The following is a 19,648-nucleotide window of genomic DNA, read 5'->3' as shown; positions in this document are numbered from 1 at the left end:
AGCATGCCATTGTGATTGTTCAAGATAGTATATGAGAAATGTGTTTAATATATTCCTGTACATATTAAATTTATTAACTAACAATGTAATAATATGCAGTTACTTTCCACTGTCATTCATATATTTCTGAATGAATAGGTACCCTTAGATATTGGCCAAAACCCAAAAGAAAAAAAAAACTGAATGTGAAATCAAAATGTCTTGCAACATGATCAATTATTCAAAGAAATAATTACTTATTTTGCACAAATAAGAATGGTTCTCAAAGCCTTTGGCTAAATACAGCACATACTGCGCAGCATTTCAGAACATGATCATTGCAGTTATTTACTGAAGTATTTGTGTGCTATTGTACAGCTTTTTTGTTCACCTAGATGTCTCAACTCAACAACGACATTTCAGCCATTTGCTAAAAACAAAAAGTTATAGAGCTGCGGAAGGAAAGTTGGGAAAAAAAACCCTCACAAGTTTAAAAAAAAACTCAAATATTTTCTGATAGTAAAGGGGTAAATGTATGAGGGAAAAAATCACAAATTTATGAGAAAGAACTTGAATATTCTTTGAGATTAAATAGGTAATTTTACAAGAAAAAAAAATCAAATTTATTAGAAAAACAACCTTGAATATTCTCTGAAATCATGAAGTCATGAATATCCAAGTTTTTATCTTATAAATTTCCTACTTTAATCTTGGAATACCTCCCCCAGTATGTTTTTTTTTTTTTTTGCCTAATGGCTCTAATATACACCAATGTACAACTCTCAAAGTTCTCTTCAGGGTTATTTATTCCAGGCTCAATGTTTTAGACTTTGTGCTAAATATCAACAAAAAACTGTGCAAAAAGCCTTAATCAGACATGATAATGGACTGCAAAGGCAAAAGAAGGTGCGTTGTGTCCCTGTGTGATAAACTGTTTGCTCTGAAAGGGGAAATGCAGTGTAATTATTGCGTTAAATAACAAATGGAAATGAGATTTAGGTCGTAGCAGGTCAAGTAGAGGGACAGATTAGGTTTTATTACCTCTGGTCTAATCTAATTTATCAGTGTTTTGACAGAAATGAATAGAATTCTGTATGTAGACTATAAAAGGGAAATATGTTGCAAAGCTAAACGCCAACCCTAAAGGACAAGGAGCACCAAAGCTTTTTTTTTTTCCACCACAAACCATTGTTTTAAATGTTGCTCTTGAAAACTGCCTCAAGCTGTTTGACTAATATTATTCTACTCCTGTCCTCCTGCAGAGGCTTCTGTGAACTCAAACTGCTAAAATAACTTGTGTACACATGAAGGGTCAAATAAGGATCGTGATTTACAAAGCAAAAACAAATATTTTTGTGAGATTCTGAAGTTTTTTTTTTTTTTTTTTTTTGATAAAATGAAGGACTTTGTGAATCCAAAACAATTTATATTTTTCTAAAAGAAGTGTAGCCAAAATTGAAGGGTGAATGATTTTTGATATTGCACGATTACTCGATTACTACCTTTGTATTTGCCAAACATTGTTAAAAACTGTTATGTTTTTTTTTTTTAATTGTATTTTCAGGAGAAACTTTACAGGCAGTATTGACAATGTGAACAAAGCTCTTGTAGTGCCCAAGAATAATTAATATTGTGCTGCAAATCATATTGAATCATACATGGTGGTGGATAGTTTCTAAGTCAGTGAGTCACCCTTAGATAAATGAGTTTGTGTAAACAGGACAGCCTGTTTTGTGATATCTGTCTTAGCATAAGGTATGATTATGTTCTCATAACAATGAGTTAAGTCTTTTTTATGGACTTACATGTGTATATAAACCTCAGTTTTTCTCTGCTTGCATTGACAATACAGACAAACTGCACAGAGGTATTTATTTTCATAATTTATCCTGTTTTGTAAACAAATATTTGTAATAGATTAGTACTTTATTTTATTTTATGCAATAAACCAAACCAATACTCAAAATGATGACTGGTGTTTATTTTACATTTCGCACACAGTATCATGTTGTCATTATGCATACATCAGAAATCTTATTTATGGTCAGTGGTGGAAAGTAACTAAGTACATTTACTCAATTTACTGAAGTATATCAAATTTATGCTACTTTATACTTGTACTCCACTACGTTTCAGAGGGAAATATTGTGCTTTTTGCTCAATTATATTTGTTTAACTGCTGCAGTTAGTGATTTTAACATGCTTACTTTGATTTTTCACATTTAATATTCAATCAACTTTTATTATCAACTCAGTGAATATGATGCATTGTTGTAGATTAAGGTCCTACATGCCGTCAGAGGTGTTCTCAGTTACGAGGCTCAGGTGGGGCAACTAACAAGAATCCTGAATGTTTTTCTTTTAACTTTAGTGCACATGATAGTGACAATAAGTTTTGTATATGAATTATTGTCTTAACATTAAAAAAAAAAACATCAGGCAATGTTTAGGGACTTTGACTTGAAATTGGACATTTTGCATTGTGAGTGCTTTTACTTTTGATTCTTAGTTTCTTTTGCAGGTAATACTTATGAACTTTTCAAATACAGGATTTTAACTTGTATTTTTACCCTGTAGTATTGTTACTTTTACTTAAGATAATGATTCAAGCGTCTGTTAACAGTTAATTATATTAATATCTTTATGCAGGACTGAGAATCACAATGACGCAGGTGACACTTTTTGCCACCAGGGGGCAAAGTTTTTCCACATCTACTGTATTTCTCTCAGAATCCAGAAACGCATAACTAGTTTTTGCTAAAAGAAAACAACAGTCAAAAGAATGTGATTGAATTAAAGTAGAGAACCACTACTGTCCTCCACAGCTCAGTCACTGACCAGTGTCTTTTGGATTTTATAACGAAAAAGCAGATTTTTGAAACGGACTGTGTGTCTGGACTTATACTAAACAAATGAGACAGTGTATCTAGAGGCCTGTACGCCTTTAAACATTTCTTCTTCTTGCCTCTTGCTTCTTGATACCTGATCATGAAGCTTTTATGTGTAACTGTGGGACACTTACAGGTAAACTCAATGTGCTTCACTGAAAATTATGACGAGTAACATGTACAAAATAATACAGAGAATAAAACAAGGAAGTGCAAACAGGAACAAAAGAGAAGATAACTTAGGGGAAATACCCTGTCAGATGTATTCACATAACCTAAATACACCCCACACATACACTTTCACCACAAATAAAAGAACCACCTTTAATAAGTAGATACCTACAGATGCGTAAATATAAAATCAAACATGAAATCACTTCTGACTTTAATCTATTCTAGGGTTCATTCTGCTGATGGACATGTTATATATTTTTTAAAATAAATTAACAAAGTTACAAGGTGTGAAACATATCTATATAACAGCTTCAGTAAAAATAAATGAAAAAATGCAATTAAGAATAATAAGCCACTGCTGAGCGTTGTGCCAGAGGAGCAGATGAGTTGATGCCAGTGTAAACCATATATCAAAGAAATGAATGCAACATTATTTAAATTATATTAATCTGTGCAGATTAAATAAAATAACTACATATGTAACTGTGAAATTGTGGATTTATTTATTTATTCATATTCATTCATCACTATGATTATTTTCACAATTCATTATTGCAGATTGTTTTTGTTTTTTTAATTTACTCAGTTTTTATCTGAAAATGCCCATTTTTAAAGTCAGTTTCAATTTACAAACAAGGCTTCATTATGAAAAGTGACATGGATCAAAACTGGGGAGGGGAGAGTCACTGAGGAACAAAAAATAAAGTTTTCTTCTTCTTCTTCTTCTTCTTCTTCTTCTTCTTCTTATTATTATTATTATTATTATTATTATTATTATTATTATTATGTGTTGTCTTTGGGCCTATTTGTTCATATATTATTTATATCATAATGTCTAATTGATTTATTATTGAACGCTAAGTCTCCACAGACCAGCATGTATAATTAGGTTTAATTTTATCATCGTATTTTCTATTAAAAGCCAAATTAATTACTTAGTGATGAATAAATTACACTCTAGTGATTAAATAGGCCTATCATGGTTTACTATATTTCATGGTCATTTGAGGGCAGTGACACCCTCTGCTGCAGGAAGTCCCGCCTCCTGCGACAACTAAAGGCGCTCATTGGTTCACACACATGTCAGTGAACTCACAGCCATGTCTAGATTATGGGTTAGATAGGAGACCATTGGTTTTAATCTGGTTGATTTCGGTGGGTTTATTGTACCGTTATTTTACCTCTGGAGATCCGCGTCGTGGATAAAGGGACGTCTTTGCGGTCAGAGACAGACTGACCGCTCCTCTGCGGCTCCATCTGCGCCTCCTGCCCGCGGAAACACAGCGCGATGTTTATAATGAGACGCTGAAACAGCTGACGGACGGACGGACGGACGGAAAAATATAAAAAAATAGGTGTTTCCACGAGCAGCGCTGTCAAACATCAGAGGACCATAGATGTGATTGTGATCAACGCTAAAAAAAATCCTTCCAGATGATGTCCGGAAAGCATTTCAAGGCTCATGAAGTGAGCTGCTGCATCAAGTATTTCATCTTCGGATTCAACATCATATTCTGGGTAAGACCCTCTGTTGTGTTTGCTGTTTACGACCTCAGGCCCGAGATCCATCAGATTAACACACTGACATGACAGGGTTTTGTCCCCCTGCAACAGTAAACTGCAGACAGAGCCGAGGTGTTTTCTTTCTTTCTTTTTCTTTTTTTTTTTCTTCCTTTTCTTTGTCAGTGGTTTTAATGGTTGATTTCATCCCTGCCCTCCTGTGCACTTGCTCCCACTGTCACCTATAACCAGCAGCAGCTCTCTTTTGTTTTCGTGCAGACACACATCATCAGTGTGAGGGGCTTTCCTCACATCATCACTTGTTTACATCAGGGATGAATCTGAGGACAATTAATTTTTTTTGTGTCACTGTCAGTGAGGTTATGTCTGATAGACTGTACTCAGAGGAGTCATCTTTATTTATTAAGCCTGCTGAGTGCAATCAAAGGAAAAATAAACACCTCCTTCTGTGCTTTGGATCCACCAGTAACCCCAGCATGGACTCCTGGACGTCCCACTCTGGGCTTCCAGTTACTAATTTTAACAGTAGCCGGTTGTTTTATGGTGGAGAAGAAGCAGGGTTGGCTTCATAAGGGAGTTATTAGAAGTAACAAATGGTCTTGGTAATGTCATTCATTAATACTACACATTAAAGGGACAGTTCACCCCAAAATCAAAAATACATTATATTCCTCTGGCCTGTAGTGCTGTTTCATCTGGAATGTTTTGGTGTCAGGTACCTGGTAATTCTGCTTTCACTCTAATATAATGGGACTGAATGGCACCAGTCCTGTGGTGCTCAGAGCACCAAAAATACATTTCTCAAAAACTCAAAAGGATTGTCTCTTTCCAGAAATCATGACCCGGTTACACAAGATAATCCACAGACCTTGTTGTGAGCAGTTTTATGTAGGAACTACTTTCTTTCTAATAGAATCTAAAGTAGTTCTGGTATAGATTCTACTGCAGAAACTGCAGAGTAGTACATGAAACTTCTCACGACAAGGTCTGTGGATTATCTTGAGGAATCAAGTCATGATTTTTTGGGAAGAGACAGGTTTTGAATTTTTCATATTGGTGCTTTTGGTACCACAAGCTGAGTGCCAAGTTTCTGTGGCTGATATCTACGAAACTCTGTGACTCACACCCAAAAAATCTAGATATTTGTAAACAGCACTACAGGACTGGGGAAAATATGTATTTTTGATTTTGGAGTGAAATGTCCCTTTAAAGGGCTCCACCAATATAGTATTTTAGGGGTGTAAACAAAAATAGATATAATAAATATATTTACCGATATTCTTTGTACTGAATATAGAATACACTCAGTTATCCCTCAAATGTGAATATGAAACACTCGTGACAAAGATTTGTAATGCAGACAAGATATTTTACAGTTTTATAATAAACTTTATTTACAAAAATAACATCAGCCACTGAAACAGTAAACTTTCATCTTTATTTTTTAATAATTATACATTTAAAAGAACATGAATAGAGCTAAATATATGTTTATATTTAAACTTCAATATATGTTTATAATGTTGTCTTCAAAGCTAACAAAAAAAACATTATGTTTTGTTAAAAAAAATCATTCAGGCAGATATTTAAATTTTAGTTACACTTTTCTGATTCCAGCCTCCTCGGCGTGAATATTTCCTGGTTTCTTTACTCCTCTGTGACAGTAAACTTAATATATTTTGGGCTGATGACAAAACAAGACATGCGAGGACACAACCTTGGGCTTTGGGAAACACTGATTGACATTTTTCACCATTTTCTGATATTTCATAGAGCAGCTGTTTTCTGAGGCTTTGGGCGTCTCCTCTGACAAAGCCTGGGAAAAGCACCGCCTTTAGTTTTATTTGCTTAATTTTGCTCAATTCTTGGACGTCTGTGAATCATGATTATGTCATTTGATCCCAGAGACAAACAAATGAGTCAATGTAGCCTCATATTGTTGTTCATCATAACTTCACTCCAAACAAGGTCACAGACCAAACAACTATTTGATTAATCAAGAAAATAATACGCAGATTAATCAACAATTAAAATAATAATAATAAAAATAGTGTTAGTTGCAGCCCTACCAGTAACCCCATCAAGCACTTCTTGATGTCCCACTTTGAGCCTCCAGTTACTAAATTTAAACTCTCCCCGGCTGTTTTACTGTAGATAGGATGCTCTGTAAGAGTTCTTAGGGATAAAAATGACTTTAGTATTGCAAGAACATAATGTTTGAGTTTGAACTGCAATGATTCATTGACAAATCCTTTAGTCAGAAGTGGTGCTATTTTTTTTTAAGTGAGTAGCAATCTCTCAACACAATTATACGCTTATTCTACACAAACTATAAAAAACTATACACTATAAAAAAGTGTCAAAAGTGTCAATTAAATTAATATTTTCTTCTTTTTGGGACATTTTTGTCATATTCAGATATGCAATAATGATTGCTGTTGATGTTGCCCAAAGTCAAGTCTTGATCACATGGCAACTTTGACCATCAGAGTTGTGATAGCTTTCTGTTTGACATCTCTGCTGTCTAAATTGACAAATCTGTCAATTATTTCTGATGTGAGTATCTATGTCACTGTAGGGGGGGACGTAGATGACAGTGGGCAAAATATAAAGTGAAAAAAAGTTGAATGAATATGATTTATGTAGAGGGAATTAAAAACAAAACAAGAGTTTGCTGAAGCAATTGTGCTGACCTTTATTTCACTAAAATGTAATTTGAATCCTTTTTTTTAAGAGTTGCTTCCCCAATTATTGTTAAGGAAAGATAATAATTGCTTATGCTTATGAAGAAAACCAGAAAAAGTTTGGGAACCACTGGACTAATAGATCAATAATCAACTAACAGTTACATCTCTAACCATGTTATCAATATATATTGCAATATGATACAATTTCTTGAAAATTCACTGATAAAAGAGATTTCAACACACTTAGATCTATGCAGTGTATCACTTTAAAGTGATAAAGTAGTAAAGTGATACAGATCTGAGTGTGTGGAAATCTCTTCTATCACTTAAATAAGATTTATGCTTCCAGCACCTTAGCAAAGATTCAGCCGGGTCGAGCAGTGGTCATCCTGCATAGAAAATACACTGAGAAATAAATGTTAATGGATAAAATAATTATATGGGACTGTCAGTGGCTAATCAAGTAAATTATACACCTGTCATTTCACATATTAACACAAAAACCATATGAAAACCCAATAAGTCATGACAGTATGATAGTGAGCCTGAAACTGAAGGTTTCTGAACGTCTTACCACACAGTAAGTGAAGCCAATATGTTTGTGACCCCTCAGAGTGATGAAGAGGAAGGCCACCTGTCGGGCCCTTCAGAGGCTCTCAGCCAAACATGTAGTCAGTCAGTGACCCCTGTGGTCCCTTCACTGCTCATATATCATCAGAGGAAGTTGACTGTGTTTAAAGCATCTGTTCCTCCTTCTACTGTTTCTCTAACAAACACTTGAAAAGTTAATCTGCAAAGTGCTTCATACGTATTTAGAGGGAGAAGTTCTTGATTCACCGCGTTAGATGTGAAAATATTCTGGCTACACGGTCTGTTTCCCTCTCACTTGTCTTGCGGCCCAGTGGGTGTGTTCTGTCCTACTGAGTGTGTCGTGCAGCAGCATTTGTCGCTCGTGCAGAAAGTTAAAATAGCAAAATAAAATGACAAAAAAGCAAATAAAACCTGCTAGCTACTGTTGGCTATCGTGTTTAGGGGAAGAAATTTAAGGTGGGGTAGTTATTCTTGTTATTAAGTTTCATAATTTGTAATCTATAATGTCTAAACTATATGTTTCAAATTTGACAACATGTTTAACTGAGGGTCCGCTTACTAATTAATCCTAGAGCTTTTAACAACATCTCATGGTCTTCATCAGCAGATAGAGTGTGCTCTGTTGTTGATGGAGACTTGCTATGTCAATTAGGGCTCCAATTTATTATTTTCATTATTGATTGATCTGTTGATCATTTTCTTAATTAATTGATTAGTTGTTTGGTCCATAAAATGTCAGAAAAATTTAGAAAAATGTCTGTTTACCAAAGACCAAGATGATGTCATCAAATGTCTTGTTTTGTCCACAACACAAAGATAGTCAGGTTACTGTTATAGAGGATTAAAGAAACCAGGGCATATTCACATTTAAGAAGCTGGAATCAGAGAATTGTTTAAAATTGATTATCACTAATTGATTAATCGATTAATCATTGCAGCACTAATGTCAGTATTTTTTGACTTCATATAGTTTGGGATCAATAAAAGACACCAGATCAGTGTTGCCTTAGTAACTTTCACATTTAGGTTTTTAGAGCAAAGACATGTTTAATCAAATTTGATTTGATTTCAGTTGCTGTAGTTGGTAACAAAGTGTGACAAATGACAAATCCGCATCACAAGTTGCCAAAGTTCAAAGTGATGTCCAGTGGTTCCTAAACCTTTTCATGTCAACGTCCCACAATAATTGCACCTTAGACCACAGACGACATATTTAGACAGTCTAAGAGGATTTGTCTTTATTATCTGTAAAATAAAACTTACTTAAAGTCCTCATTGTCAATCAGTGATCAAACTAGAATCACTATAAATGACAATCAGTCAAAACCTCCAGCCGCATTTTTTGCCTTGTTGTTCCAAGTCCCAAAAAAATGTGATAAAATTTTAAATAATCTCTTCCTCCTTTTGCTGGGGGCCCCCTACAGCTCACTGAAGGACCCCTGTTGGTCGCTGGACCCCAGTTTGAGAACCACTGTCTTAGTCTGACCAGCAGAACATTGCAGATATTCTTATAATGATATGAAATTAAATGTAATTTGCCAATGAGTTTTTCAATAAAAGACTAAAGTGACAAAGAAATTAAAATGTTAATAGCTCAATTATAATTTTAATTTTACAGATATTATAATTTCAAGTCTGTCTAAAGTCTAATGTGCTGTATATCAAAGTACATTCAGTGCCACATTATTCACTTCAGATCCCAAAACGTGGTTTTGAACTTTTACACTGTAGGTGGAAACTTGTTCAGTCATAATGTGTTCAAGCTGTTAAAAGATGCTTTCTAATGTGGGAGTCTCCTGCTGATACTGCAGACAGAGATGAGAAATATTTAGTTAATGGACCACTGCCAGGAAAATCTCTCTGTGGTCTGTCTCTGTGCTTCTGTGTGACGGTGATGACTACATGTTGCACTGTACAATAATCCTGCTCTCTTGTTTCTTTCTTCTTCTCTGTCTGTCTGTTAGTTCCTTGGAGTGGCGTTCCTCGGCATCGGGTTGTGGGCATGGAGCGAAAAGGTGAGTTTACCTCTCAATGTAACAATAAATTGAGCCAATTTATTCTGTGAATCTTTTCAGTCACGAGCACCAGCAAATAATCCATCATTTACATTCATCGCCTTTGGTTCACACCCATCTGTCTGCACGAAATGCCAGCAGTGGCTTTACTGAATCAGAAAGGAATGTCATGCTTTCCGGTGGGACGCCCTCTGAACAATGGACAGAAGAGAGGATCTGATGCATTTCACAGATTCATTCATTGGGGACTCTCAGTACTGGGGGTGTCAAAGGGGGACAGACAGTCAGAGAGTTTTAGAGTGTTTTGACTTTCACTGATGATCCTTTAAAGCTCAAGATAATTCTGTAGATTATAGCTTCAGCCTTTACATACGTATGCATCTATTGATAGTGTTCATTATTTATTTATCTGATTGTTGTCTTGATTACTTGATTAATTGTTTGGTCAATAAAATATCAGAAGATCTGGGTCTGGTGAACAGCTCCAAACCCAAGGACAGTGCAAATCCTCACATGTGCAAACCAGAGAATATTTGGCATCTTTTAAACAAATGACTTTAACGCTCAAAGTAATAGTTCAACATTTTGGGAAGTATGCTAATATTCCTTTTTGCAAAGTGTAGCTGGTTAGCTTAGCTTAGCACAAACACTGGAAACAGCTAGCCTGGCTCTGTCCAAAGCACCTCTAAAGGTCTCTAATTATCACTTTTTTTGCCTCATTTGTTTAATCCGTACACAAACCAAAGAGTAAAAACAACTATTTGCAGCTCCGTAGGTGTTTATGTGCTGGGCTTTTTCTTGGCCCAAAACAGCAAGTCTCAGCTCCCGCCAAGAAATAATCCAACTCAAAAACCCCTATAAATCACAATTTGTTGTTTTTGCACATCATTTTAACATGTTGATTAATGGGCTTTAGAGGTGCTGGTAGGAGTAATTGCCAAAATATGTAGTCTAAATGAAAAATAAGGTTTTAATACTTCTTCAACTAAAATGTGCACCACAGGCTGTGTCTCTGACAGAAATAGAGAATTCAGTAGTTAGATAGATTTCCTTGGGGTGGCCAGTACGTCTGTTTTGAGTGTAAAGTTTGCAGACCCCTGCTTTAATCAACTAATTGTTTCAGATGATCACATTATTAAAGTTGGGAGGATGTACACCAAAAGCTTGGAAACTCACCAACCGTACTCCCTTACATAAGATAGATAAGTTTTACTTTATTTGAGGAAGTTCATAGAGACAATGGACTACAGTCAGACTAAAAACTAGGGATGCATGATAATATCAGCGTGTCATCAGCAGAGGGGGACTTAAAGCAATTGTTGGCAACTGCCTTATGCCCTGAGCTACAGAGGGACCCATAAAATGCCTTATAATTTTAAGACTAAGATTTTTTTAAAACTTTTTGCTAATTATGTCTCTCTAAAAATCCATATGTTAAAGTAGCTTAAGGATGTTTAATTCATGAGTGTCTAATTCTGACCAGTCTATGATCTTACTCGGCATCTGTGGAAATGATTCAGGAAGACAGCAGCCAGCTCGTGTAAAGAAATGGCTTGGCGTGGTGTACAGACTGTTGAAAAATGAGACGAAGCTACCCCAGCAGCCATGAAAGGAGGAGGAAGTGGAAGAATACTAAAAGACAATAGCCACCCCAGCCACAGCCTGTACACCCCACAGCCATCTGAAAAGAGCTACAGAAGTATTGACTGTTGCACCTCCAAATGAACAGCTTCTTTCAGGAGGCTGTGAGACTGTAAATAAGAGTTTATGTAACTATATAACTTATTTTTAAGGATAAAAAAAGGGGTAGAATAAGGGATCTTGAAGGCCCCAGGCCTGTGTTTTCTTTACACCCCAGAATGACTAAATCCACCTGGTCATTGTATTGTATTTTGTATCTGCATCTTCCAGTGTCCAATCATGATAAGAGTAGGCATAATAATCAATATATCAGTGTCACTACAGGAGAGACTTATTTGCATATATTGACAACTGGCCAAAATTGTTGGAAAATATATATTTGATCTCAAAACGGATACCTACAAAAAATCTAATATTGTGCATCCTCAATAAAAATGCTTTCTTTTGTAATGACTTTAAGCTTCTAACCTCTGACTTTGTTTATCAGGGTGTCCTCTCCAACATCTCGTACATCACGGACCTCGGGGGTTTTGACCCAGTCTGGCTCTTCTTGGTGGTGGGTGGTGTGATGTTCATCCTCGGATTCGCTGGGTGCATCGGAGCGCTGCGAGAAAACTCTTTCTTGCTCAAATTTGTACGTTCACTCATCAAAAACATTGTGAAGATTTTTTTTCTCGCAGATTTTTCACTCTTCCTTGGTCTCACAGTAATATTTGTGAAAATTAAAGAAGTGTGACTGTTTGCATCTTTCAGTTCTCTGTGTTCCTGGGTATCATCTTCTTCTTGGAGCTGACTGCAGGAGTCCTGGCCTTCGTCTTCAAAGACTGGATCAAGGACCAGCTCAACTTTTTCATTAACAACAACATTCGGGCCTACAGAGACGACATTGATCTGCAGAACCTGATAGACTTCACTCAGGAATATGTGAGTGCTGTGTTTCTTTATCCACAGTGCAGAGTTCACTACAGTGTTGTTTCTACCTCGGGTTCATAATGGTTATTCATTTCTGTGGGACATTGTTGACATATGTGTGAGTTTTTTTCTGGTGTCTGTTTGACCTCGCAGTGGGAGTGTTGTGGAGCTTTTGGAGCTGATGACTGGAATTTGAACATCTACTTCAACTGCACTGACTCCAACCCGAGTCGTGAGAAATGTGGAGTGCCCTTTTCCTGCTGCACCAAAGATCCAGCAGTATGTCTTCCCAAAAACTCACCACACTCGAATCTTTCTAATTCACAGCCGATTCAGTCCCATCGATGGTAAGACACAAGCCGATGGGAGTAATTTGGTGTTTTTGTGTCTTTTAAGTTAGAGAACAAATTGAGGAGTTCACTCTGTAACATGTTGAAACCTTTACAGTTCCGGTAGTTGGAGGGGAAAAGTTGAAGGTCCTCCCTGGGACAGATAGCTCGGTTATCTGTGTCCTCCAGAAGGTTGGCTGAAGCTGTCAAACCTCGTGGCTGCCTTCCAACAGGACATCCAGGCCTCACAGTGTTTAGTCTTTAGTCAGACTCTGCCAGCACAGCAAAGTCTAAAAGCTGCAGGGAGGAGTTTTCTTGACCAAGGGATTTTTTTTGGCAGAAAAATGCTGCTCTCGATGCAAAGCAGTGACAGCGCTCCTGAAAGTTGCACAAGAGTCTTTTTTTTTTTTTTATTTGCTGACCCAGGAACATGCCACTCTGCTGAGGTCATCCTGTTTGACAGCAACATTTGATAACAATTAGAATGAAGATTAAATAGTAGCTGAATAGAACAGGATGTTCTCAGAAGTATGCACAGTATTGCACTGAAGGGTGGATTCAGACTTATTTGTCCTGTAATTGCCAAACAAAACATCAACCACAGGAAAAACAGTCTAAGTCAGACCTTTCAAAGTGAAAACAGTTCTATTCAGAGGTTATTTTAAAGGAGAAATTTGTAATATATTTACTGTACTAAATCATAAAATGATCCTGATATGTCATCAGAGACTGAGGAAACATAAAACTGAAATACCAACTTCTCTGACAACAATGCTGCAGCCACACGTTCTCCTTTCAAATTTCCATTATAGGCCACAGCGTCTGTTTTTATTTATTAGATGTGCTGGGCTTGTTTATTAGAGGTAAAATTGATGCTGAATTAAGTGTCTATGAGTCATAAGAAATCATTAACAATCTTTCAGAAGGAGTAGATGTTCATAACTGTTAAATCCAGTGGTGAACAAAGCCCTCAGCTCCAGTACTTGAGTCAAAGTATAGATACTCCTGGTCAAATATTACCCAACTACAAGTGAACGTTGCTCAGTCAAAATTTTACTCAAGTTAAAGTACTAGAGTACTTGCTTTTAAAAGTACTTAAGTACAAATTACAAAGTACATTTTCTAATATCAATACATTGCTATATTGTTTTCATGATGCATTTACAGAAGCTTGTAACTCTCTGAAACCACCTGATGATGAACTGACCTGCTCGTAAGACCGCGATGCTACACAAAGACTATAGAAACACCTATAAAAACTTAAGCAACATGTTAATGGAGTCTGGTAACGTACTTAATACACAACCTATGGCTCTGATTCATTATGTGGACTGCAGTAGTCATTTTTGAACACTAGGAAACAAGGTTTGCCTGGTGCTGCTGTCTGTTTTTTAATGTTTCAGGATTTAATGCAGGCCAAAACATGAGTCAAGTATCACAGCAGCCAAGTTAAAGTCTAAAGGCCCAATTTTTATGATCTAAATCCGACTCATAGCCAAGTTGTGAGTCTAAAGTCTACAGCTCTGATCTGCCCAGAATCACACAGGTTTAGTTCACTGGAGCACTGTTGTCCAGTTCACATCTAGAGGCCATACACACTCCAGAAATATCAGAAATATGCTGGACAAAATCTTAATAACAGCAGTGACCAACATGAAAAGGAAGTTCGGACTGAAAACAAGCCGGATTACCCTTTTTACATCTTCCCAAGTGTCTTTTTAAGATGTTTAATCACGAACCATCTTCTCTTCACAGGAGGACGTCATCAACACTCAGTGTGGCTACGACATCCGAGCAAAAACAGTGAGTGGCTCAAATAAATGCACATTTATAACAGAGACTGAGAAAAATAAAAGCCACTGCTATTAAACAGTTTGAGTAGTACAAGTAACTCTTATTTATTTTACCTCAGGCAGTTTTGTGGCTGCATGAGGTCATCAGGTACTCCACCCAGGGCACAATATTCCTCTCTCAGTACGTTTCCCAACTTCTCAGTGTTCAAAATACAGCAGCTGGCTCCCCATCAGCACTTTGGGCCGTGTGGTATTACTCACGCCGCAGCAATGCACTGGGAATTAACCCCCTCCCCCATCACTGGCTTTGGCCTTACTCCATAGTAGAATAATGTAAGGAAAAGGCTGTGTTTGTTTTCTCCGTGCAAAATGTGAGGAAAAAGGCAGAGAGAACTAGTTTTAACAAGAGTCAGAGCAAAAAACAGTGGGCTGAGTGTGTGTTAACAACCGGATAACATTAGTTCTGAGGGATTTTACTGTGAAGGGACCACAAGATGAGGAGTATCATGTGCTGCCATTAAAAATAACTACGTTGCCAAGTGCTGCAAAGTAAATCCCAACATCATTACTGACAATAACTGTAAGATTTTAAACTTTTAAAAGTCAAAAACTTAATCTGCACTTGATTGTTAGGCCGTAATGCTGATTTTGACGTGTTCTGTCAGGACTCTGAGCAGCGGACCTTCATCTATATCAAAGGATGTGTTCCTCAGTTTGAGAAGTGGCTTCAAGACAACCTGACAGTGGTGGCAGGAATCTTTATTGGGATTGCATTACTACAGGTGAGGAACAATGTGAACAGTTTAGTTTATTATTTGATCTCTGACAACTTTCAGTTTACCTTTAGTAAAATATATTACTAAAGAAAAATGTATTTGTTTCTTGTTGTAGATTTTTGGCATCTGTTTAGCACAGAATCTCGTGAGCGACATTGAAGCCGTGAGAGAGAGTTGGTAAGTGGCAACAGTTTGATCATACAAGAACTATTTCAATGATTTGCCTGTGATTACATTTGTGAACTTGATAAATAAAATATTTTTTTCTTGAACTGCATAAGTTTAGGGGACTTTCTGACATTTTGTGAAGGGAAACTATTCGAAGGACTGGCAGAAATGTGTACAAATATTGATGTCCCCCTTAGGATGAATTTTAGTAACTTTGGTGATTCTTTAATTTTTCATTTAGTGCCATTATCAGCACAAAGTTTTCATGTACCCTGTTGTTACCTGCCGCAGTGTGTGTGTGTGTTGCTGAGCTCTCCAGTGCCCAGGTACTGCACCTGTCTGTCTGGCGGTCATAACACCTGTTAAGTATGTTAACATTTTCCAGATGGATTAGCGCAAAAGTTAGCATGTCTAATTTTAAAGGGTGGTGCAGTCCACAAAAGACATTCCTACTTCCAGTGTCCATGCTGTAGAGATGTCCGCAGACAGAAACGTGCTTCTACTCATGGACGAGGGGCTTTTTCTCATGACAGAGCAGAGTGTAAACATCCTCCTGAGCTATAACCCCTTGTCCATGAGTAGATGCACATTTCCTTTGGTGCAGTGATACGGGTGGTGGGTGTAGTGTGGTAGAAAGAAAATAGTTCCTACATGAAACTGCTCACAACAAGGTCTGTGGATTATCTTGAGCAACTGAGTCATAATTTCTCAAAACCTCAACAACCCAAACCAAAACTGGACAGAGGAAAAATACGCATTTTTGTTTTGGTGGTTGAATTGTCCCTTAAGGAGACAAAATTTAGATGCTTTTCTTGTGGCGCAGCTCGCAAGTAGGTGATGTCATGACAGACATTCCTACTCTACCTGAGCACAGCCTCAACGAGTCACTGCCAAGTCTTGTTATGTAATTGTGCATTAATGTCTTTATTTTACTGCATATGTTCAAAAACCTTCCTCTTGATCTTGTGCAGTTTGTTTACCTAAGGCTTCTTCAGAATCTCCAAAGGCAAGAAGGATGTACCAGGTAAGCACTATTAGATTTCATCATTAACATTGCAGTACATAAATATTTATATTTATATTGATTGAATCTATTGATTCTCCTGCTGAATCACTGATGCATTTTTTGCCCACAGGACTCTGCCGTTTGGACGCCAGCGATGAAGGGAAGTAAACCCGCTAATGTGTCCACAACTGAGAGTCTCATTCATATGTAAATAGTAAATTTAGAGTTATTTTTAAAGTTATTTGCGGCCCGACTTTGGAATGAAGCACAACTTCTAAAGTGTACTGTAGCACTCATACAGTACAAATTAAACAAATGAAATGCAGATTCTTTATAGTAGAAGCAGCTGTGACTGCAAAGTTCCAGATTAGTAAGAGCCTGTAAATGAGGAGCTGAGAGGGTCATAACTTGTAAACATCACAAAGGCAGATTTTATGTTTTATCGGAGGGAGTGCTTCATTCAGAGACGGGCCTTGGTTTTCTATGTCTCACAGCTGCAGTTTTTAACACTGCATGTAAGGATTGTGTACAAAGATAAAAGTGATTCTGGAAATGCACTGCATGCCTTTTGTCTACTGGTAGGACATTGGCTCTCCTAAATGTATTTCATTTATGTTAAGTATTTTAAAATATTTGTAAAATAGTCACTATAGTTTAGATTGAATTGGCTGGTTAGCACTTTGTTGAATGTTTAATGGGATGTACTTAAAGCTAACTGAGAATTAACTTTGGATTTATTTCATCTGTGACATCATGCTCATATTAAACTAGCATACAGTTTGTAAGCAGTTTTGTGGGGCTGAGGTGGATATTATAACATGTATTATTATGAAGGGATACATATATATAATGGTTATTGTAGGCTTTGCAAAGATACAGTTTGTTTAGAGTTTTGGCAGTGATATTAAAGGGATAGTTTGGAAAATTTGAAATGGAGTTTGATGAGATACTTATCCATAATCAGTGTATTGAAACTTCCTAAATCTCCCATCAGGTTTCTCCTTTTCTGTGTCCTGTACTTTGATATGCTATGTGCTAGGCTCTTCTGTGTTAAAAAGAAAACAATTTTTGTTTAAAAGTGGTTAAAAGATGGTTTAATATGTTGCTGGGGGACCTGTGAAAGAGACATATATAATCACATCTTAGATAGCTAACTAGCTAGCTAATCTAGACCTACAATAATGGTCAGGTAGCCAGTTATCTAGAGTTATGCTAACGCAACATAACTTAAGATGTGACTTTTACAGGTGTCCCAGCAACACCTTTAAGGAAGCAGGAGGAATAGATTACTGGTAAAGGAAGCTGAGTAATGCACTGCTGTGGACAGGGTCACCAGCAAAACCTATTTTAGACATTTACAAAATATTTAGAAAATTTTCACATCTTTAGCTTGCCGTCAAACAGTCGTTCCCAATGGGAAAATTATGTTTTATAAGCCAAATATTGCTCTCTCTTGCTTAACCAAACTCCATTGGCAAAAACAGTATTTTAATCTCAGGAGGTGCTGATGCCTATATGTGTTGTTTTTTTGTGTGTGTGTTATTGGGTGACTTTGGCAAATCAGAGCTAATCTTGTAAAACACCAAAGACACACAATAACACAAGCACACTAACTGATTGAGGCAACGGTACAGGCTGCTTAATGGTAACGTAAGAAGTAAAAATATTCTAAATATACACTTAAACTGACATTGATTTTTTTAGTGGGCACTTTTTTCATTGTGGCTAAAATATGTTTTGCTGCTGACCCTGTCCGCAGCAGTACAGTGCATAGCTTCCTACACCGGTGCTCATGGTAGGTAATACATAAGCTCCTCAAGCAACCCCACTTCAAATGATCTGAACTATCCCTTTAAAACAATGTCTGAAGATACTGAAAGTAATCAGAGGATGTGGCATCTAAATCAAAACTCAGCCTTAAGCACTTTAATCTTCATATAAGAATGATGAAGCTCATTGCTGTTTCTGTCATGACTGTTATTCTAGTTGAGCAGCAGCCACTAGAGGGGGCACTTTTCTTCAAAAAAGAAAACAAAACTTGCAAACTGCATCCGTAACTTCATGATGCTCCATAAAGTCTGACAGAAAATATGTTTCAGCACATGATAAGTGTTGTGCCATTTCTTGCACATTACCTTATTCTCAGTGATCATTCATTCATTTTCCTTTTTTTTTTTAAGTGTTGTTGCCAATGTGTTTCTTGGGTGGATCTGCCTAATTGATGGGTTTCCTTTGTTGTTTTTCTGTTTTGATCTGTAAGTTTTCACTGCAAAAAAAATTAGGATTCAAGCTATTTCCAAGGCTCGTGATGATGAATGGCATGCTGGTACTGCTTGATGGCACTTAACTGAACCTATAGAAAGGATTTATAGTCTGCATACATACATTACTTGAAAGTAGAGCACACAGACTCTCTCACCAGCATTATTTTTAATGCAAACTTGGGACCTGAGTTACAATTAAAAACAGATATTTTATGTAAAGACGGTGTGAACGTGCAGCAGGTTACACTGACGTTTTTCTTTTGCAGTGAAGTCTTCTGCAGCCTTTATGAATTTAACTGGATATCCTCACAAAAGATTTTAAAAAATGCATTTCTGCATTTTTAAATCTTGAATAAATATAAATGTAATCCAGCAGTAATGGGGGTAAAATATCCTCTTTTCCACTAAAAGCTTCATATGATTGTTGTTGACTGATAATACTTTTTACCACTCAGTGCCATATCTGTCATTTCTACTTCGACATACTCCTGATTATAAGATTACTTTTGCTTCATGTGTACTCCTGATTCTTGTAAATAACTGGATTGTGACAAGTTGTAAATATATATCTGAATAAATGTGGGTCTTTGTAAACTGTTGTCCGTGTTTGCATACTGTAGATCTGGAGTTTAACTCGATAGAGTTTGGCCGCAATCATTAACACTTTTAACTAACTTTTAAGATAAATACAGCTTAATCTCAGAATGAGTGATTCACAGTTTTTAGACTACCTCATTTACAAGAATATGAGCAAAAAATGACACTTTTTGAGGTCCTTACCGACAGTGACTAACCTGTCCATCTCTGCTGTGTCAAAATGCTTATACTGAAGTAGATATTGTGTAGTTAACATGGTGTAGTCTAATAAAATCACTGCAGATGGATGATGTTTCAGTGACACTAC

General features: G+C 36.7%; 1 protein-coding gene across 3 annotated transcripts; it reads left to right on the top strand.

Annotated features, from left to right (window-relative positions):
• The first annotated feature begins 4,123 nt into the window (after positions 1–4,123).
• LOC146329907 (tetraspanin-5) lies at positions 4,124–16,912 on the top strand. 3 transcript variants are annotated; one of them, XM_084715292.1, is made up of 10 exons: positions 4,127–4,559; positions 9,805–9,855; positions 11,984–12,130; positions 12,250–12,420; positions 12,562–12,687; positions 14,493–14,540; positions 15,196–15,312; positions 15,422–15,483; positions 16,446–16,498; positions 16,611–16,912. In XM_084715292.1, exons 1-9 carry the CDS (start codon positions 4,476–4,478, stop codon positions 16,456–16,458), a joined length of 819 nt encoding a protein of 272 aa, XP_084571418.1. In that variant the 5' UTR covers positions 4,127–4,475; the 3' UTR covers positions 16,459–16,498; positions 16,611–16,912. The 3 variants fall into 3 exon arrangements, 2 of the variants coding, with proteins under 2 accessions (XP_084571419.1, XP_084571418.1); XR_014769836.1 differs by lacking the exon at positions 16,611–16,912 and having other exon boundaries at positions 4,124–4,559; positions 12,562–12,755; XM_084715293.1 differs by lacking the exons at positions 16,446–16,498; positions 16,611–16,912 and having other exon boundaries at positions 4,126–4,559; positions 15,422–15,487.
• The last annotated feature ends 2,736 nt before the right edge of the window (positions 16,913–19,648 follow it).

Source organism: Lutjanus erythropterus, chromosome 3, assembly GCF_056507025.1.
Source record: "Lutjanus erythropterus isolate fLutEry1 chromosome 3, fLutEry1.hap2, whole genome shotgun sequence".
Lineage (NCBI taxonomy): Eukaryota > Metazoa > Chordata > Actinopteri > Lutjaniformes > Lutjanidae > Lutjanus > Lutjanus erythropterus.
Note: the sequence above shows the minus strand (reverse complement) of the source record. Positions and strands in the feature narration are given on the sequence as shown.